Source organism: Mandrillus leucophaeus, unplaced genomic scaffold (genome assembly GCF_000951045.1).
Source record: "Mandrillus leucophaeus isolate KB7577 unplaced genomic scaffold, Mleu.le_1.0 Scaffold146, whole genome shotgun sequence".
In the NCBI taxonomy this organism is placed as follows: Eukaryota; Metazoa; Chordata; class Mammalia; order Primates; family Cercopithecidae; genus Mandrillus; species Mandrillus leucophaeus.
The window spans coordinates 74,650-97,359 of NW_012101432.1; the positions used below are offsets into that span (position 1 = coordinate 74,650).

General features: G+C 37.5%; 1 protein-coding gene across 1 annotated transcript in view; it reads right to left on the minus strand.

Annotated features, from left to right (window-relative positions):
• The window catches only part of CARF (calcium responsive transcription factor), an 85,039-nt gene that overhangs the window by 8,436 nt on the left and 53,893 nt on the right, over nt 1-22,710 (minus strand). Inside the window, exons 7-12 of the mRNA XM_011974558.1 lie at nt 21,095-21,188; nt 14,863-15,052; nt 9,490-9,610; nt 6,536-6,679; nt 4,858-5,091; nt 2,111-2,273 (exon numbers count right to left, since the gene is read on the minus strand). Coding sequence (XP_011829948.1) covers nt 2,111-2,273; nt 4,858-5,091; nt 6,536-6,679; nt 9,490-9,610; nt 14,863-15,052; nt 21,095-21,188 — 946 coding nt within the window. The remainder of the gene's footprint in view (nt 1-2,110; nt 2,274-4,857; nt 5,092-6,535; nt 6,680-9,489; nt 9,611-14,862; nt 15,053-21,094; nt 21,189-22,710) is intronic.

The window sequence follows — 22,710 nt, forward strand, 5'->3', positions numbered from 1 at the left end:
CTGTATTGTAATTAGTTGTTTCTGGGTAATTAACATCTTCAGAGTAGGCAAAATTTTCACAGAAATGACTAATATTCAGGGAGAAACTACCATATCAAGCTATGAGTTAAGGTCGGGCGCGGTGGCTCATGCCTGTAATCCTAACACTCTGAGAGGCCGAGGAGGGCAAATCACGTGAGATCAGGAGTTCAAGACCAGCCTGGCCAACATGGTGCAACCCGTCTCTAATAAAAACAAAAAATCAGCTGGGCATGGTGGCTAAAACCTGTAATCCCAGCTACTTGTGAGGCTGAGGCAGGAGAATCGCTTGAACCTGGGAGATGGAGGTTGCAATAAGCCAGGATCATGCCACTGCAATCCAGCCTGAGCAAGAGAGAGAGACTCTGTCTCAAAAAAAATAAAAAATAAAAAAATAAGTATGAGTTCAACTAATATCCATAGATGACATATGGAACCAATGTTATCACTTTGGGCAATCAGGTATGAACAACTGGATGGATGGATGGATGGATGGATGGATGGATGGATGGATGGATGGATATTTAGTTATTTATTGAGATGGAGTTTTGCTGTTGTCACCCAGGCTGGAGTGTGATGGCATGATCTCGGCTCACTGCAACTTCTGCCTCCCGGATTCAAGTGATTCTCCTGCCTCACTCTCCTGAGTAGCTGGGACTATAGGCACCTGCCACCACGTCCAGCTAATTTTTGTATTTTTGGTAGAAATTTAGTTTCACTGTGTTGGCCAGGCTGGTCTCGAACTCCTGATCTCAGGTGTTGCACCTGCCTCAGCCTCCTAAAGTGCTAGGATTATAGGCACGAGCCAATGCACCCGGCCCAAACAACTGTATTTAAATTTGCCCATTTATTAAAAAAGGGAGGGGAAATATATACATAGTACTCAATAAATGTCTGTTAAATTAGTAAGAATAATTTTTACAGAGAAAATACATGTTGATTTTAAAATAAAGATTAGTGGTTTTCTGTTGTTGTTTTTGAGATGAAGTCTCACTCAGTCTCCCAGGCTGGAGTGCAGTGGTGCTATCTCAGCTTACTGCAACCTCTGCCTCCCAGGTTCAAGCGATTCTCCTACCTCACCCTCCCAAGTAGCTGGGATTACAGACACGCACCACCACACCCAGCTAATTTTTTTTTGTTTTTTAAGATGGAGTCTCACTCTGTTGCCCAGGCTGGAGTAAAGTGGTGTGATCTCGGCTCACTGCAAGCTCTGACTCCCGGGTTCACGCCACTCTCCTGCCTCAGCCTCCCAAGTAGCTGGGACTACAGGCGCCCGCCACCATGCCCGGCTAATTTTTTGTAATTTTAGTAAAGATGTGTTAGCCAGGATGGTCTTGATCTTCTGACCTTGTGATCTGCCCACCTCGGCCTCTCAGAGTGCTGGGATTACAGCCGTGACCCACTGCGCCCAGCCACACCCAGCTAATTTTTGTATTTTTAGTAGAGACGGGGTTTTGCCATGTTGGTCAGGCTGGTCTCGAACTCCTGACCTCAGGTGATCTGCCCGCCTCAGCCTCCCACAGTGATGGGATTACAGGCACGAGCCACTGTGCCTGGGTAGTGTTTTTATTATAGAGTTGGAATTCACTGATTTTTCTTCTTGTGAAAGTAATAAAAAACTTTTAGTCATTTTCTAAACATTCAGAGTATTCACATTTTAAGAAAAAGATGCTATACATATATATATATTTTTGAGACAGTGTCTCGCTGAGTCTCCCAGGCTGGAGTACAGTGGTGCAATCTCGGCTCACTGCAACCTCCACCTCCTGAGTTCAAGTGATTTTCCTGCCTTAGCCTGCCGAGTAGCTAGGATTACAAGCGCCCACCACCAGGCCCAGCTAATCTTTGTATTTTTGTGGAGATGGGGTTTCACCGTGTTGGCCAGGCTGATCTCAAACTCCTGACCTCAGGCGATCCACCCGTCTCGGCCTCCCGAAGTATTGGGATTACAGGCATAAGCTACCACACCTAGGCTATTATATTTTCTTATACTGCAGTTATTCAGATGGCCTAACAGTAGCCATTCTTATTAGACTAAATATTAACAGAAGCTGAGAAACTCTGTAATAAGGAATTATGGTTGTAATCATACCGTTGCCGGAATAATCTCTGAGTTATATACCATATCTCCATTTCTCAAGGATTTCTGTACCTCATGGATGTGATTTTTTAGATCATTTACAGTTGGAAAAAAAGATAAATTATGTCTTTCAGGTACCTCATCGGGTTTGAACAGTTCCCTTTCCACAAATTTTCTGTAAAGAATACAAAATGGAATAAAGACATAAACTATTTAGCAATATGCCTTGAGATCCAAAGAGATAAAGGTTCTCTTTCAGTATAAACCTCTATGAAGTATGGTTTATACCTCTGTAAGTAATTTATATTTTCCTACTTAAAATTTTCCCATACAACACAGAATTATTGTAGACTACAGAAACGTAATATTTTCATTGGTAAACATCTAAATATATTAGAGTGAGTTTTGTTATTATTAATTTTTTTGAGATGGAGTCTCGCTCTGTTGCTCAGGGTACAGTGCAGTGGCGTGATCTCGGCTCAACTGCAACCTCTGCCTCCTGGGTTCAAGCGATTCTCCTGCCTCAGCCTCCCGAGTAGCTGGGACTACAGGAGTGTGCCACCACGCCCGACTAATTTTTTGTATTTTTAGTAGAGACCGGGTTTCACTATGTTGGCTAGGCAGGTCTCGATCTCCTGACCTCGCAATCCACCTGCCCTGGCCTCCCAAAGTGCTGGGATTACAGGCATGAGCCACCACGCCCGGCTGAGCTTTGATATTTTTATGAATTTAAAGAAACCACTATTTTCAGTTTAAGTATAATGTTTTTAATGATTACTATGTCAGGCACTGTATGGAACACTTCACATCAAATATCTCCTTTAACCCTTAATGATCAACGACATAGGTACAATTATCATTCCCACTTTACAGATGATAGAACTGAGTACTGTAGAAGTGAAATAATTTGCCCAAAATCATACACCTACCTAGTAAATAAGAGCTTGGGCCTATACCCAGGTTATGTGCGTAAACATCATGTTACATTGCTTCCAAAAGCATCAATTAACATTATATGAAATATGATGGGCTTGAATTTTACACGGAGACAAAAGAAGATAGAAATAGAAGGCAGCACTGTTATTTAATTGTATTAAAAAATCAATACATAAAAGAAATGATAAAATTTAACATATATATGCTTATTACATTTGGTGGACCAAATCACAGAACTGTATTATACTTCCTTTCTTAAGATTCAGGTTTAGTAAATAGTGAATGGCTTTACCAAATTTTTGCCTTATGCTAATGATGCCCCAATGGAAATAAATATAAAACATCTAAGAAAACTGCTAAATAGAAAAGTAATGTATTAATTAGGAAATAATTCTAGGAATTACAGTAAGTTCTCAGTTAACATCATTGTTAGGTTCCTGGAAACTGAGACCTTAAGTGAAAGGACATAACAAAACCAAATTACTTTCTCCAATGCTGTAAGAAAACAACACTGAATCAGGTGCAGTGGCTTGCTCCTGCAATCCCATCTTCTTGGGTGGATCATTTGAGGCCAGGACTTCAAGACCAGCCTGGGCAACATAGCAAGATCCCTGTCTCTTTTACAAAAAAAGTTTAAAAAAAGAGAAAAAAAGGCATTGAACAGAACGATATTACTCAAGGACGTGCTGTATTTCCTTTTGCTTAAAGTAGCAGTTTTCAAGAACCTATTGATGACTTTAAGAGGGGGCTTACTATATTTATTTTGTTATTCAGATCAGATTACACAATAATCAGTAAGAGCAAGGCTAAGTATCAATAAATCATGGTAATGGGCATAGGCTATAGAGTTAGGCCTAAATTTCAGTTCTCTCACTGCCTTTTTAAATTTTTTTTTTTTTTTTTGAGACAGAGTCTCACTCTATTGCCAGGGTAGAGTGCAGTGTCACAATCTCGGCTCACTGCAACCTCCACCTCTAGGGTTCAAGCAATTCTCCAGCCTCGGCCTCCCAAGAAGCTGGGACTACAGGCGCGTGCCACCACACCCAGTTAATTTTTGCATTTTTAGTAGAGATGAGGTTTCACCATGTTGGCCAGGATGGTCTCGATCTCCTGACCTTGTGATCCGCCCTCCTTGGCCTCCCAAAGTGCTGGGATTATAGTCATGAGCCACTGCCTCTTAAGCCAATTATTTAGCCACTCTGAGACTCCAGTTTCTCATGTGTAGAATTCGGATAAATATACCAACTTTATAGTGCTATTGTAAGACTAAATGAGATCATACATGTAAAAAGCCTAGCACAGTACCTGGCACACACATAATGAGTAATTATATAATTACTTATATAATTATTTCCTAAGGATCAAAAAACTTAGACCAGAGTACTACAAATAAAATTTCATTAGACAAAGAATTATCCAAATTCTCTTGTTGTAATAAAATTTAACTGCATTTCAAATAGTTTGAAATACGTGTCTTGGCCTAGGTTTTAAAATCTTTGGTTCTACAAAGGTTTTTTCTCTAAAAGTATTTATTAACTAATTCATTTTATACATCATTTAGAAACAGTCCAATTTGCCAAATCCAAATACAGAATGTCTCAAATGAGTAATCAGAATTATAATAAACCATACTACACCATTGCTTGCCAAGCATTTGTTAGAAAACGATCAGTTTATAAATAAGATCTTAATAAAATAATAAACTATATTCCTTATCTACCCTGACAGCATATATTTTGGAAAATATCTCCAGTGTTCACTGTATTATTTAAAGCAACAAACAAAACTGAAAAATGTAAAAGAACAATGCTCTTCTATTGTACCTTAGCTGCTTCCTTACTGCATACACTTGTTCTATTCCCTGTGATACTAATTCTTGAATCTTATGGGCTACTTGAGGATGTAAACGTGAGGGTAATGCACAATTCTCATCTCTAACTGCAGTTTCCTCTTCTTCAACAGAAGACACAGGAAACGGAGAAGGTGACAAAGTGAGGCAGGGAGTCTCTAATTCATGATACTGATGAGCTTGCTGTGTAGGTAACTGTACATACCACCTGGTAAGAGAAAGTATTTAAAATTACTAAAATTTAAACATTGAAATTATTTAATATTATTAGACCAAAGTAGGAATCATAATTACTTAGGTTAATACTCATAAAGAGAAGAATTAATCCTTTAAGAAAAAATTATATATGGTTATTTCCTATCAAATAAAATTTAAAATGATCTCTTAACTTCTAAGATCTATTTTATATCCAATTAAATTTAAATATTTGTAAATATTTACAGACTTTCACTGTGGTCCTACAGTTGAGGGAGATAGAGGAATTTTAAGTATATATGAAAATGGCATTTTAAATTTCATATTAATTGTATTATTTTGGGTTCATGGGAAAATTCGTATTAAGTACATTTTACCTCAAAATAAAGAGAAGACATTGTAAATCATCATCTTTTGAACTGTGTATTTTCCCATTCATCAAACATTTGCCCGAAATTACACTTCTCTGTTACACCTACCATCCTTCCAATCAAAGATAGAACCTGTCAAGATTGAACTTTATGGTTGATTCTTCCCTCACAGGAACTCAACATACTGCCTCTATAGCACTCCCAGCTCCTGCTGGCCAAGTGAGCAAGAGAATTAACTAAAGGTGAATGCAGATCTCTTGGAGAGCCATGCGGAAAAAAAAACAAAAAACAAAAAACAAAAAGACGGTAGGAAAATGAACTAATCTGGTAGGATACCGCTTTAATTGATATTTCTGTATAAAATTCTTACAACGACTGATAACTGCCTACTTAAAAATTATATGCAATGTTCTTCAAACTGCAGGATCTAATTGTTTTAGCGATATTTTTGACTTTCATTGAAGGATCTAATTATTGACTCAATTTATTTTTCACATACCTAAAAGTTTTTTTAAAGATCACACAAAAACGATATTCCATACACTTAAATCCATTATACAGTAACAAATTATTCACCCGGACTGACACATAAAGGAAAGTAAAAAAGAATGCTAATATTTCTCATTTAAAACCTAAAGCATAAAAGGTGTAAAATGGAATTTTATTTAGGGCTTAGAATTCATTTCTGGCTGCCATAAGTAATCAAAGATTAGTTAAAAAAAATGACAGGCAGCTGCAGTTTCTGCTCATAGTAAGTATCTAAAACAAAGTACTAATATATAATAAAGTATATTAAATATGTCTGTCATTCTGAGAAAAAACTTTTACATAGTATATGGTATACAGAGTATATGCTATACGGTATGGTATAATTCTTTGGTCTGAATTATCTACAACTGGGGGTGAGAAACTCAATAGCTTACACAGTGGCAAATCAATTTAATATCTAGGGAACTATTGATACCTCTACCTTGTAAAACTGTTACTTAATGAAATAATTGGAAAACTATAATTTCCCTTACAAAATAATTATTGGAAATTGAGCTAATTAATTTATAAAATAAAAGAACTATAAAAATGTCATACCTAAGAACACCACCAGCATCTACCAAGTTCTTCTTTAGCATGTTAAAAGCTTTCTCCTGCTCCATTCTGATAATTTTCTTGTCTATTTTGGGGTCTGTAGGAACTCTATATTCAGGAAACTTCTGTACCTTTTTAATGTAAATCCTTGATACAAGATAAAGAAGAATTTGTTTCATTATATTATAATCTCAAGAAAATCTATTTTATCAACCAGAAGTGTACTTTAAGCATTTAAGCTTAGAGAAAATTCTATTTATCTGTAAAGTATTCAGAGGCTTATATAAAATATATGCCATATTCCCAGTTGTATTAATACTTAGCAAATTAAAAGTAAACATGATTTGAGGAAAAATATCTAAGTATTTACAGACTTTACCATTTTTTTCCCCTAGATTTGCCTTCTCTTCATTCTCCTGGAAGGCAGAATCTCACGCCTGGATTACATTTATTTATTTAGTTATTTATTTATTTATTTTTGAGATGGAGTTTTGCTCTTGCTGCCCAGGCTGGAGTGCAATGGCATGATCTCAGCTCATCGCAACCTCTGCCTCCTGGATTCAAGCAATTCTCCTGCCTCAGCCTCCCTAGTAGCTGGGATTACAGGCGTATGCCACCACTGCTGGCTAATTTTGTAGTTTTAGTAGAGACGGGGTTTTTCTATGTTGGTCAGGCTGGTCTTGACCTCCCGACCTCAGGTGATCCGCCTACCTCGGCCTCCTGAAGTGCTGGGATTACAGGCGTGAGCTGCCATGCCTGGCCCTAGATTACTTTAATAGCCTCCTTCCAGGCCTGTGCCTCCAATCTTTCATTACTTAAATCCACTTGATAATTTAGTGTCACAGGTGATTCTCTTGCCTTAGCCTCCCCAGTAGCTGGGATTACAGGCATGTGTCACTATGCCTGGCTAATTTTTTTTGTATTTTTAATAGAGACAGGGTTTCACCATGTTAGTCAGGCTGGTCACAAACTCCTCACCTCAAGTGATCCACCCGCCTCAGCCTCCCAGAGTGCTGGGATTATAGGCATGAGCCACCGCACCCGGCCTCTGTAGCTTTAGTTATATGGTTCTCTTAACCTACAATATCACCCCTCTAACTCTCTACCCACCCAAATTCAATTTAAACCTCAACATCCAGTTTAAATTGTACTTTCTTTCCTGCCATGAATTTGTATGGATATATTCCTTCTTTAAATACCTCAATAGGTAGTTAAATCATGTATTTCACACTATATTCTATACTACCATGTTGTCTACTAGTTTTTGTTTCCTGATCCATTCCCTGGGATTAAGTAAAATTTTATTCCTCTTTTGGTTTCCCTCCTTCCCATGGCAACCAATGTAGTTTCTGGGCACAGAGTAGATAGTCAAAAAGTACTTGTAGAACGAAGGAAAATAAAATTATTTTTTCACATGTAGAGGTTTTTCCCCAAGTAATACTTAAAGTTTTTATATTGCTTATATTTAAGAAGCAGTTGATAAAAGTTTCAAGTCAAGGCTAAATGGAAAAAAAAAAAGCAACTGAAAGTTTGTTTCACAGTCAGGTTTAAATATTCCCTAAAGTTAATATTATAGGATTAAATATGAAAAGCCTTGTAAATGGGCTTTAAAAACTTCTTGAGAATGCTAAGGTATTTATTTTATTTTATTTTATTTTTTTTGAGATGGAGTCTTGCTCTGTTGCCCAGGCTGGAGTGCCAGTGGCACAGTCTCAAGCTCACAGCAACCTCCGTTTCCTGGATTCAACCAATTCTCCTGCCTCAGCCTCCCGAGTAGCTGGGATTACAGGGGCCCACCTAATTTTTTATATTTTTAGTAGAGACGGGGTTTCACCAGTTGGCCAGGTTTGTCTCAAACTCCTAACCTCGTGATCCACCCGCCTTGGCCTCCTAAAGTGCTCGGATTACAGGTGTGAGCCACCGTGCTCGGCCAAGAATGCTGAGGTATTAATAACATGAGATGTGATACTAAAAGCGTTTCAAAGATCAACTAAGTCCAACCACTACATATTATCTTTTAAATTTTTTATTTTACCGAATAGTTTAAAACACTTTTAATATATTTAAAAAGTCTTAAAATACTTTCAATGTCTAAAAAATTTACATTCATAAAGGACATTGTGAAATCTTTCATTGGTTCACATTTTTCATTCTTACCCAGAGCAATGACTACTCTGTAGTCCTAATCTATCTAGAACTTACTACGTTGGTAAATTGATAAAATCGCTCTAAAAAGTAACTTTGCAATATTTGTCAACATTTTTAAAAGATACAGCCTTTGCCCTAGCAATTTCATTTCAAGGAATTTTTCCTACTGAAACACTTGTAGGAGTGCACAAATATGTACAATGTTAATAATTGTAGCTTTGTATAATACTAATAAGGAATACCTTTCACAGCTTACATGAATTAAATAATTCATCCATAAATGGAATGGCTATTAAAAATAGTACTTTTATGTACATATATGTAATATATATGTAAGTACATATATATGGAGTCAGCTTTGAGATACACTGAGAATGAAAAAAAGGAAAGTTTATGTCATTACATTAACACTAGTATGTAGCATATCTCTGCAGCAGATAACCACAACAGGCATTCAGATTGAGAATAAATCTATGTGAATTCATATCAAGAAAAAAGGTACACTACTATCTAAGTTTAAGGAAAGAAAATATTAGTGAGCTTTACTGAGATTTTCAACAACATTTATAGGGGTAGAGAAGGAGATCTCTGTTTCTGCCTTTATATGCATCCATATACACAGAATATCTTTGGAAGATGACTCAAAACTAGTAAGAGTTGTTGCTTTAAAGACAGAACAAACGTGCGTAAGAGAAAACTTAGAATTCACTGTACACTTTTCAGTACTGTATAAACCTAATAAAATATGTGTATTAGCTATTCAAAAATAAGTTCTTAATAAAAAACAAATAAAAGAAAATAAAGCTTACCGAGCTGGACAAGTGGCTTTGTAGAGCTGACAAGACCTGCTTTCCTGCTCACTGACTTTTTTTAACTGGAAACCTTTTCTTCTTGGCCCATACTGACACTCCATTACCACAGCTCTACTCCCTGTGGGCCAAAACCAACTATTGATATTAATTCAAGTGTCCATCTATTCTAGACACTAGATTAAAAGTAACTTGGTGGTGGCAATGTCAAAATCTTTCAAGTATACAGCTTTAAGGAAAGAAAACATTAATAAGTCTAAGATATACAAACATATAAATTTAAAAGTTTATTTTAAAATTTACCAAAGGTACCATAATTATGGTAAGAAAATTAGTGAATATCACATTTACTGAATGTCTACTGGCATACAATTTTTTTTTTTTTTTTTTTGAGATGGACTCTCACTCTGTCACCCAGGCTGGAGTGCAGTGGCGTGATCTTGGCTCACTGCAACCTCCACCTCCTGAGTTCAAGCAATTCTCCTGCCTCAGCCTCCTGAGTAGCTGGGACTATAGGTGTGTGCCACCACGCCAGGCTAATTTTTGTATTTTTAGTAGAGACAGAGTTTTGCCATGTTGTCCAGGCTGGTTTTGAACCCCTAACCTCAAGGGATCCACCTGCCTTTGAACTCCTAACCTTAAGTGATCCGCCTGCCTTGGCCTCCCAAAGGGCTGCGATTAGAGGCATGAGCCACTGTGCCCCACCTGACATATGGCTTTTATACCACTTTATAAATAGTGAGCAAATGTTACATTTGGTTAATAAATATTAGTATCATTTATATTTTTATTTCCTTTTATAATTATTTTCTTATTTTTATTTGGGCTGTTAATACAGCAGCCAGCCCTAAGATGGCCCCCAGTAATCCATGCCTTCTCGTATTCATGACCTTGAGTAACCCCCTCCCCTTGAACATGGGCTAGACTTATTATGTTTAATAAATATGGCAAAAGTGATAGGAAGTTATTTTTGATATTAGGTTACAAAAAGACTGTAACTTCCATTTGGCTACTCTCTCTTACTCTTGCTTGAATTGCTCTCTCTGGATGTAATCAGCTGCCATGTGGTAAGGGAGCTCTGTGGAAAGGCCCACATGGCAAGGAGTAAGGCCTGCTGACAGCCACAAGAGTGAATCTGAAAGTAGACCCTCCCTCAGTCAAGTCATGAGATGACTGCAGCTGAACCACTTTGCTGAGTCACTCTTGGATTCCTGACTCACAGAAACTGTGAGATAATTAACATTTGTTGTTTTCAGCCACTAAGTTTGGTATAATTTGTTACACAGCAATAGATAATACAAATAAGCAGATGTGAAAATTATATAACTTGATTTTAAGCTGAGTATCTTACACTACTGTAGGATACAGCAAACTTTTAAAATATAAAATAAAAACACCAGTTACTAACAAAAATGTTGATAAAACTGACACTAAAATATAAAAACTTAGTTTAGAAGATACCATGAGTAAATATAAAAGTAATAGTGTGAGAAATAGCATTTTATAACATATATAACATAGTAATTCTCCATGTAGAATTACTATGTAAACTACAAACAATCATAAATAATTAATAAACAACCACTCAGAAAAATGGGCAAAGGCTATGAATAGCCAAGTCAGAAAGAAAAAAAAGGTAGTAAATGAACAAAGAAAAAGATGTTCAACTTTACAGGTAAAGAGGGAAATGCAAATTAAAAAATGCAAATGCAAAGTAAAATACTATCTCATACTCCTTGGATTGGCAAAAATAAAAACATTTGACAATACTCTAAAACAACTGAATCCACCGATCAATCTGAACACCACAAACAGAGACACACACAGATGGCAATAAGTACACAGCACGGGAGGAGGTATTCTTGCAAAAATCAAATCTGCATTTAATCAAGGCTCTAGACCTGTTTACAGAAAACAGAAGAGATAAAGAACAAAAACTACATCACACAGATGGAATAAGCAAAACCCAGAATATGGCAAATATTACAGAACAAACTACCTAGAAGAGGAGAGAAATCTTCAAATTAAAAGAAGTTTAAGAGATTTATTAACTAAATGCAGTCTGTAGATGCTGTTTGGATTTGAATTTCAACAACATTTAAGGGGGGGAAAAACCTGTGAGATAAGTGGGAAAATGTAAACACTGAACATTTTATAACATTAAAAAGTTACTATGAATTTTCTTAAGTGTGATAATGGGATTGATATATATATATGTGTGTGTGTGTGTATATATACACACATATATGTATAGACATATGTAAGGAGTCCTTATCTTTTAGAGACATATGCTTTACTATACACCATATACTTTAGTAATTACAGAAGGAATGATATATCTGAAATGTGCTACAAAACCATCTAGGGAATGAGGAATTGTAAGGGGTATGACACAAGATTGACCATACACTGACAGTCGTTGAAGCTGGAAGACAGACACCTGGAGTCACGGGGTTTCTTATATTATTATCTCTACTTTGATTCACATATAAAAATTTCCATAATTTAAAGGTTTTTTAAGGCTGGGCAGTGGCTCATGCCTGTAATACCGGCACTTTGGGAGGCTGAGGTAGGCAGATTGCTTGAGTTTAGGAGTTTGAGACCAGCCTAGGCAACATGGCAAAACCTCATCTCCACAAAAAAAATGCAAAAATTAGCTGAGCATAGTGGCATATGCCTGTAGTCCCAGCTACTCAGGAGGCTGAGGCAGGAGGATCTCTTGAGCCAAGGAGATTGAGATTGCAGTGAGCTGAGATCACACCACTGTACTCCAGCCTGGGTGACAGAGTAAGACCCTGTCTCCAAAAAAAAAAAAAAAGATTTTTAAACACCTGGCGAAGCTAAGTCATGAAGTAAATATGGAGAAATGAAATTTTCACACAACTGCTGACAGGAGTGAAAATTGGCACAAGTTGTCAAACCCTTATATACAAATCTGAAATCCAAAAAGCTCAGCAAACAGTTTTTTCAGGACTCACTTGGCTGCAAAACCAGGCCTGAGCTGTGTGAGGTTATTTATAGTCTTTATTTGTTTCTCTTGGTATGACTATGTAATAAAGAATTAGTGTTTGATTATGTGATATTGGCTATAGCAGGGGTCTCTAACCTCCAGACTATGGACCACTATCAGTCTGTAGCCTGTTAGGAACCAGGCCGCACAGAAGGAGGTGAGCAGTGGGCAAGCCAGCAACGCTTCACCTGTATATACAGCCACTCCCCATCACTTGCATTACCTCCTGAGCCCTGCCTCCTGTCAGATCAGTGGCAGCATTAGATTCTCATAGAAGCACAAACCCTGTTAGGAACTGCACATGCAAGGGATCTAGGTTGCAGGCTCCCTATGAGAATCTAATGCCTGATGATCTGTCACTGTCTTCCATTACCTCCAGCTGGGACCTGCTAGTTGCAGGAAGACAAGCTCAGGGGTCCCACTGACTCTACATTCTGGTGAGTTGTGTAATTGTTTCATTACATATTACAATGTAGTAATAGAAATAAAGTGCACAATAAATGTAATGTGCTTGAGTCATCCCGAAACCATCCCCCATCCCCCATCCTGGTCCGTGGAAAAACCGTCTTCCACAAAACCAGTCCCTGGTGCCAAAAAGATTGGGGACTGCTGGTCTATAGAATACCTGCTAGGAGTATTCCATAATGTTACCACATTACATTAAAAAAATTCAGAATTCTGAAATATATGTGGTCCAAAAAATTTCAAAAGGATTCTGGATCTGTACAATCACTTTCGAGAGCAATTTTAAGATAATCTTGTAAAGATGAAATGGGCATAATTCACAACCATAATTCACAATTGTAATTCTAGAAAAACTAATTACAGCTTTTTCATTAGAGTATATATAGTGTGGAGGTTTCACTACAGCATTCTTCGTAATAATGAGAAGTTGGAAACAACCTAAATGATGATCAACAGAAAATTACTGGTTTGGTCATATGCTGGAATATTATACAATGATTAAATTGGATTAACTAGGATTTATAAATATCAATACCAATAGATGTTAAAAAAAAAAGGGTGAGTGAAAAAATTTGCAAAATAATATCTATACTTTACTATTTACACATTTTAAAAAAATCCAAAACAATAAAATATATTATTGTAGATACAATATGTAAGGTAAAGTATAAAAATATAGACTAGAATGATACACATGAAATTCATGTAGTAGTTACCTATGGAGGGTTAAGGAGATTAGATCTAGGATGGGAAAAAGGAAGGCCACAGGATTTCAAGTTCATTTTATTATTTGTTAGTTTTTTTTTTTTTTTTTTTTTTTAATTTAAGACAGGGTCTTACTTTGCCACACAGGCTGGAGTGCAGTAGCATGATCATGGTTCACTGCAGCCTCGACCTCCAAGGGTCAAGTGATCCTTCTACCTCAGCTTCCCAAATAGCTGGGACTACAGGCCCATGCCACCATGTCCAGGTAATTTATTATTTTTTTGTAAAGATGAGGTCTCTCTGTTTTGCCCAGGGATTCTCTCAAACTCGTGGGCTCAAGCAATCCTCTTGCTTTGGCCTCCCAAAGTGCTGGGACTATAGGCATGAGCCACCACATTTAAAATAAATAAATAAATAAATATATAAATAAACAAATAACCCAGCTCATTTATTTTTAATGTTGCATTTCTTTTATAGACTACTGATGAAACTCAGGCAGAAGTGGTTACATTTATCTCATCTTCTCTTAAGTATTTCTCATTAACCTCAGAGGTCCAGGATGAAACTGCAACTCTTTCAGCTAAATTACTGCCCTCATAGTCCTAAAATAAACTGCTTAGTTTTAGATTCTTTGGTGCTTTAACTAGTCTAAGAGATTTGCTTGAAACTACTCCCTTAGTAAACAACTAACCCAGTCTCTGAGAATACTGTATATAACATACCTAATGCTTGAGAACTTTACTATCAGAATTCTATAACTCCAGATTGTATACAAAGTCTATACAGTAGCTCCAGAGTTACAAGCTACATAAAATACACACAAATTTCCCCCACAAAACAAATTAAGAGAGAAGGCTAAAATATTTAATCTGAAGGGGAAAAACACAGCTGATGTATATATTTAAAATAAAATTGCTCTTTTAATATTTTATTAAACAGGTTAACTGAAACTTCGATATTTTATTTTTCAGTATAATATATGAAAGAAGTCTTACTCATTCTGATATATTAAAATGCAATCTTATAAGGTAATTGATTATATTTACTATAAGTTTTTTCAATTTAATATGCATTTCAATTAGCATTCAATTGTCAGCTACCATAATAAAATTGTATCACCTTAGGAAAATCACATTTTCACAACGGACTACGGCTGCTGCTGAACCTTTTAAAATAAGTCTTTAAAAAAGTACCTGCATTAACAAATGGGATTCCATCATATGGAACATACTGGGATTTCCACATCAAGCGTGTAGCAGGCTTGGCTGGGCTTGGAGACTGACGGGTCCCCCAAACACTCTGTGTTTGCTGCTTGTGAAATGTTAGGACACTTTCTAATTCAGTCTCACTTACACAGTAGCCACGGTATGAATCTCCAATTTTCTGCATGTGGTAGAAATTAAACAAAATTACTAGCAAATACACTTCATTGCATAATAAATATAATGAGATGGTTGTCCAAAATGGAAGACTCATCGCCTTGCACAAGAGAATGTCACTTGTGCCCTCAGATTAATGGTCTATTACAAACAGTGGGTCTGATTTGAGTTCAACCAGTATCATCAAATGGGTATTTTGCAGGTGTTTGTTAGGGAATACAATGCCAAACTCATTTGCCATACTATCTTTATCAACGTCTTGTTTGAGACAAAGAATATTTAGAAAAGATAACTTGCAAGAACATATAATGTATATCCATTCTTTCAGATATTTAAAACTCTATCCTGGATCAATCCAGATCAGCATAAAACTAGCCACAAAGTACTCACTCCCTGTGGGGCCTCCTTTACTGAAACTGATTTTTTTTGGTGGAGTGGGGTGGGGAGGAGAAAGGAAAGGGGAGGGAGGGAAAGAGGGAAGGAGGGCAGGCGGGAATGCCTGAGATTAATTTTGATAGGATGCCACGCATCTATTAGAAATCCAATGAAAATTGTGAGTGATTGATAAAAGGCTGTAGAAGAATTTGCTCATTATATCAACATTCTTTTTATGAAGATCCCTCTCTGAGGCCGGGCACGGTGGCTCACGCCTGTAATCCCAGCACTTTGGGAGGCGAAGGCGGGCAGATCACCTGAGGTCAAGAGTTCGAAACCATCCTGGCCAATATGGTGAAACCCCATCAGTACGAAAAATACAAAAATTAGCTGGGCGTGGTGGCGCTTGCCTGTAATTCCAGCTACCTAGGAGGCTGAGGCATGAGAATCCCTTGAACCTGCGAGATGGAGGTTGCAGTGAGTTGAGATTGTGCCACTGCACTCCAGCCTGGGCAATAGAGTAAGACTCTATTTTTTAAAAAAAGAAGATCCGGCCCGGCGCAGTGGCTCACGCCTGTAATCCCAACACTTTGGGAGGCTGAGGCAGGTGGATCACGAGGTCAGGAGATCGAGACCATCCTGGCTAACACGGTGAAACCCCGTCTCTACTAAAAATACAAAAAATTAGCTGGACGTGGTGGCGGGTGCCTGTAGTCCCAGCTACTCGGGAGGCTGAGGTAGGAAAATCGCTTGAACCCAGGAGGTGGAGGTTGCAGTGAGCGGAGTCCGCGCCACTGCACTCCAGCCTGGGCAACAGAGCAAGATTCCGTCTCAAATAAAATAAAATAAAATAAAATAAAATAAAATAAAATAAAATAATAAAAAAAGAAGATCCTCCTCTGAGAGAAATTTCTGTTTGGTCTTAGTACCAAAAATAGTTAATGGTTTGCTTTTATCTTGTGGAAATTAGCATAATTTTTAAAACTGAAAGACACAGAATTTAGTAACTAAGTTTCCCCTTTTGAAAAGCATATATCGGCTGGGCGCGGTGGCTCAAGCCTGTAATCCCAGCACTTTGGGAGGCTGAGGTGGGTGGATCACGAGGTCAGGAGATCGAGACCATCCTGGCTAACACGGTGAAACCCCGTCTCTACTAAAAATACAAAAAACTAGCCGGGCGTGGTGGCGGGCGCCTGTAGTCCCAGCTACTCGGAGGCTGAGGCGGGAGAATGGCGTGAACCCGGGAGGTGTGGCTTGCAGTGAGCCGAGATCGGGCCACTGCACTCCAGCCTGGGCCACACAGCGAGACTCCGTCTCAAAAAAAAAAAAAAAAAAAAAAAAAAAGAAAAGCATATATCTTGATTATAGACAAGTGTATGTATACACACAAACACACACAGTTGGTTAAGACATGTATTTTCTTACTTCCATTGTATGTTCCCATCCTTGTCTGTCTTTACTGTTTAGTTTCCACTTTTAATTTCTACCTTGCTAATATATTTTACGTATTTTTTGTAAGCGCTCCTAAATTTTTTCTAAAACAAGGAAAAGTATAAATAAATAATGTAAATAAATTTATATTATCTATATATAACCATTTGAGTATCCCTGTATTAGAGGAGAAACTTTTTCTTTTCTTTTTTTGTTTTTGCTTTTGTTTTTGAGATGGAGTTTCACTCTTGTTGCCCAGGTTGGAGTGCAATGGTGCTATCTCAGCTCACTACAACCTCCATCTCCTGGGTTCAGATGATTCTCTTGCCTCAGCCTTCCAAGTAGCTGGGATTACAGGCGTGCACCACCATGCCTATTTTTAGTAGAGACGAGGTTTCGCCATGTTGACCAGGCTGGTCTCGAACTCCTGATCTCAGGTGATCTGCCTGCCTTGGCCTCCCAAAGTGATAGGATTATAGGCATGAGCCACTGCACCCAGCTGAGGAGAAACTTTTTTTTCTATATCAACAGAAAAAATACGTTAACTGTGATCTCTTACAATGAAATGTAGAGACCTAGAATTAACTCCACGTATGTTTCCCCCTTAGAGGAAACAAGAACAGAGATGTGGGCAGAGAGGAAGAATACATTTAACAAATAGAAAGGTATCAAAATACCGTTGTGGCTGTACTTTTGGTTATAATAGTTAAGAGATAATCTGATGCCAAACAATACATTATCTGCAATTTCCTCTAAAATAATCAAAATGCTTATGTTTATAATTTTTCTGCTAACCTAGACAACTCTTTATCAAAACTCACCACAAATAAATGAATACACATTTTAGTTACAATACTATAATTTATTTATAAATAAAATTAGAATATATGTCAATAAAGAAAAAATCAGTATAATATAATCAGAATTATATATACTTATAAATAGGCTTACGGATACAATTTTAATACAGTATTGAAATTTGTCCAGTTAATACACTTTAGTCAAATCTGAAAAAAATGCCTACAGTAAAACATCATTAAATGAGAAATTCAAAAAATAAAAGACTACTAAACAATATTTTGAACCAAAATGCAGAAAATATTTCCTCAGCCATTAACACAAAAAAAAAATTAAATTTTTTTTTTTTTTTTTGAGACGGAGTCTCCCTCTGTCACCAGGCTGGAGTGCAGTGGTATCATCTCAGCTCACTGCAACCTCTGCCTCCTGGGTTCAAGCAATTCTCCTGCCTCAGCCTCCCAAGTAGCTGGGACTACAGGCGCGTGCCACCATGCCAGACTAATTTTTGTATTTTCAGTAGAGACGGGGTTTCACCATGTTGGCCAGGATGGTCTCAATCTCCTGACCTTGTGATCCACCCGCCTCAACCCCCTAAAGTGCTGGGATTACAGACATGAGCCACCGTACCCGGCCAACTCAAAATTGTTTTTATCACTGATGTAGCTTGGGAGAGGAAAAAGAGTCCCTCACTGGGAAAGAAGTGGTTCATCTTGGACAACCATACTCAAGTCTGTTGGACAGTACTATTCAATTTCTTACAAGATACACTATGATTTTAGGTAAGCCACACAATGCACTATAGTTGTAACACAAGGTGATTTGGTTGCATGATTGTATTAACAAATGCTCTAATATCCATAGCATTCCATGAGGCTTATAATAATGATTTTTAAAACCCTCATCAAACAATCACAACAGTAACCTTAGGAAACCACTGAAAAACTATGACTAACAAAAGGTAGGGGGAGAAAAACCTAAACACACACACACACACATATATATGTATATACATACACGCACTCTACTTAGAAAAGCAACAACGATAATGTCCTAACAAATGTAATACATATAGCACAAGGTTTTTCATAAGAAATTTTCTCAAAACATTAAAATACAAAGAATATTTTCCTTTCCCACATTTTAAGATTTGTTTAAAACAATGAAGCATTCTGATAGTTAAATATTCATTACCATCTATGGTTTGTATATAGAGTAGGCATGGTCCCTTTCCTCAAAAAGTGTGAATGTTACGTAACAGTGAACAATCCAAGCTAGTAAATAATTTTATTTTTAAATTGTTTTTTTTTTGAGATGGAGTCTCACTCTGTTATGGAGGCTGGAATGCAGTGGTGTGATGTTGGCTCACTGCAACCTCTGTCTCCTAAATTCAAGTGATTCTCCTGCCCACCACCACGCCCGGCCAATTTTTGTATTTTTAGCAGAGATGGAGTTTTGTCACATTGGCCAGGTTGCTCTCGAACTCCTGACTTCAAGTGATCCGCCTGCCTTGGCTTCCCAAAGTGCTAGAATTACAGAAGTGAGCCACGGTGCCCGGCCTAAGCTAGTAAATAATTAAGAATGACAATTAATACTAAAGAATTTAAAGAGAGAAATAGGTAAAGGCTAAAATAATCATTAGATAATTTATACAAAAGATATGTAGGACTTGCATTGGGATTTGAAGAATAGTTAGAAATGGTAAGTAGAAGAAAAAAGTAACATATACGAAAAGGAAATACAAATGGGTAAAGGGAGAGCTAAAAAAAAATTCTGGAGTATCTGTCGAAAGTAGGAAGACTAGGCTAACAAGAATGAAGATGAGTTTGAGAAAAGTAGGAAATAAAGTAGGACAAGGTAGGATGATACCAGATTATGAAAGGCCTTTGAAACTAGCTACAGTGGCTAAATAATGTGGAAAAAATAACACAACTTAATTGAGCACTGAGAAAAGACAATTAAAACAATCTTCAAATACAAGTAGCCTTAGAAAAATATACATTAGGGACCAGAAATGAGAGAGTCAAAGATGTTAGGGGGCAGGCTATTCCTGTAATCAAGCACAAGAGGACAAAGGCCTATTGAAAAATGGGCCAAAAAGAAAAAGATACTTTAAAGGAAAAACTAAAAGAATCTGGTGACTACTTCAGGGTGCAGTGGCTCACACCTGTAATCCCAGCACTTTGGGAGGCTGAGGCAGGAGGATCACCTGAGGTCGGGAGTTCGAGACCAGCCTGGCAAACATAGCAAAACTCCGTCTCTAATAAAAATACAAAAATTAGCTGAGCATGGTGGCACATGCAAATAGTCCCAGCTACTCAAGAGGCTGAGGCAGGAGAATTGCTTGAACCTGGGAGGCGGAGGTTGCAGTGACCTGAGACAGCGCCACTGCACTCCAGCCTACATGACAGAGTGAGACTCCGTCTCAAAAAAAAAAGAATCTGGTGACTACCAAATGTGGGAAAGGAAGAAATTAGTACAAAACTTTATGCCCGGGTATCTAAGGAAATGGTATTTGTCATTACACAGACATGGAATTTTGGAAGTGGAGCCAGTTGTGGCATGGTAGATGATTTCAGTACGGGATATGGTGAATTTGAGGTGAAATTCAAATAAACCTTCAAGCAAGTAGCCAGATATCTGGGACAAGAGGAAGGCAGAATTCAAAATTTGGCCTGGTACAGTGGTTCACACCTGTAATCCCAGCACTTTGGGAGGCCGAGGTGGGTGGATCACCCCAGGAGTTCGAGACCAGTCTGGCCAACATAGTGAAATCCCATCTCCGCTAAAAATACAAAAAATTAGCCAGGTGTGGTGGCACATGCCTGTACTCCCAGCTACTTGGGAGGCCGAGGCACAAAAATCGCTTGAACCCAGGAGGCAGAAGTTGCAGTGAGCTCAGATTGCACCACTATACTACAGCCTGGGGGACAGAGTGAGACTCCGTCTCAATAAATAAATAAATATAAAAACTGGTGATACGGACTTGGAAATCATTTTTATAGACATGAGTTGAAAGTCAACAAAGTAGGTAAGTGCTCCAAAAGACAAAATACAGAGAGAAAAAAGACAAAGTCAGAAAGTGAGCCTTAAAGAATTTTCTACTGATAATATGAAAAAAAAATAAGTGCAAGCAAAGAAAGAAAATAAATGGTTGAAAAGTTAATAGTAGAGAAACATGATAGTGAAGTTTCATGGACTATGAGGGAAGAGAGTTGCAAGAGAAGAAATAATAGTGAAATGTAAACAGATTTATATAACCTCTGCTTTAACAAAGCTTAGAATCTCTAATAATTCAACAATACATGAAATCAGATTTAACAAAAACACAAACAAAATATTGTAAATATAGCCTATATTAGTTGTACTCAAAAGTGGCATTTGGGGATGACCTGTGGTTATAAGCAGGTTAAGTAATTCTAGGTAATAATTATTTTTAACTCACCTCACAGCTCCTAAGACGGCAGGCCCATATAGGTGTGTTAGAAGAAAGTGGCTGAAGAGGCGCCAGAAGGGGTTCTTCCAGCATTCTGGGATAGGAGAGGAGTATATATAAACATGCAGTTCAATGAACACACAAAATGCATTCAACTGCTTTATCCTCTTAGTATCAAAGACAAATATTGAGGTCATCAATAAGAAGTTTTAACAATAACTACAGATTGGTCTGATGGGTGCATTAGTTATTATTTTCTTTAACAATTACTATTTTATTAACTACTAAGTCAAAGACCTAAGTTTGTTCTTCCAGATACATGTAGTTCCAACAAATTCAAGTGTTTTATATATCTCTCCCAAAGCTTATTTTGTGCTCTTAATATATAACTGTTTTCATTTATCAAAAAAATGTTAAATTTGACTAGTTTAAAGTAACATTATGTGTCACTTCTTGGCCTTTTGGCTAAGATCAAGTGAAAAGTAACATTATTAAGTTCTAAGATTAAATGTCAAAAATAATATCTTAATTCAAAAATACTTTTATGGAACAATTAAAATAATATAAACAATACATAAGCCATGTACATATTTCCCTAAAATATCATAGTATTATTTTAAAACAAAAACAAAAACTGAAAAAAAAGTTGGCAAAAAACATTTTAAACATTTTACCACAGAGGAATTCTATGCATAAAAATGTGATAAAACACCTTTAAAACTTTAGGAACCATAATGAATGTTTTTTTTCGTTTTTGTTTTTGTTTTCAAGACAGAGTCTCACTCTGTCACCCAGGCTGGAGTACAGTGGCGCAATCTCCGCTCACTGCAAGCTCCGCCTCCCAGGTTCACGCCATTCTCCTGCCTCAGCCTCCCAAGTAGCTGGGACTAAAGGTGCATGCCACCACGCCCAGGTAATTTTTTTTTTTTTTTGTATTTTTAGTAGAGACAGGGTTTCACTGTGTTAGCCAGGATGGTCTCAATCTCCTGACCTCGTGATCTGCCCACCTTGGCCTCCCAAGGTGCTGGGATTACAGGCATGAGCCATCACATCTGGTCTTTTTTTTTTTTTTTTAAATGGAGTCTCGCTCTGTTGCCCAGGCTGGAGTGCAGTGGTATAATCTCAGCTCACTGCAACCTCCGCCTCCCGGGTTCAAGCAATTCTCTGCCTCAGCCTCCCAAGTAGCTGGAATTACAGGCGCCCACCACCACACCCAGCTAATTTTTGTATTTTTAGTAGAGACGGGTTTCACCATCTTGGCCAGGCTGGTCTTGAACTCCCAATCTCATGATTTACCTGCCTTGTCCTCCCAAAGTGTTGGGATTACAGGCGTGAACCACAGTGCCTAGCCATGAATGTTTCTTTATTCTAAAAAGTCTGTTAGTGTCAGACTAAATGAACTAATACAATTTTCATACTGTTTCAAAAGATAACAGATGTCACTGAGGAAAAGGAGCACTTTTGACATTTATAGCTTCCAAAGTAGCCTCCTTATGACCCAGATGCCTTAAAATAACTAAAGATATATTCAATGATAGTTCCTTCCATTTTCTGATTTTCTCTATAGTCAGCCAGCTTTTTTTTTTTTTTTTTTTTTTTTGAGACGGAGTCTCGCTGTGTCGCCC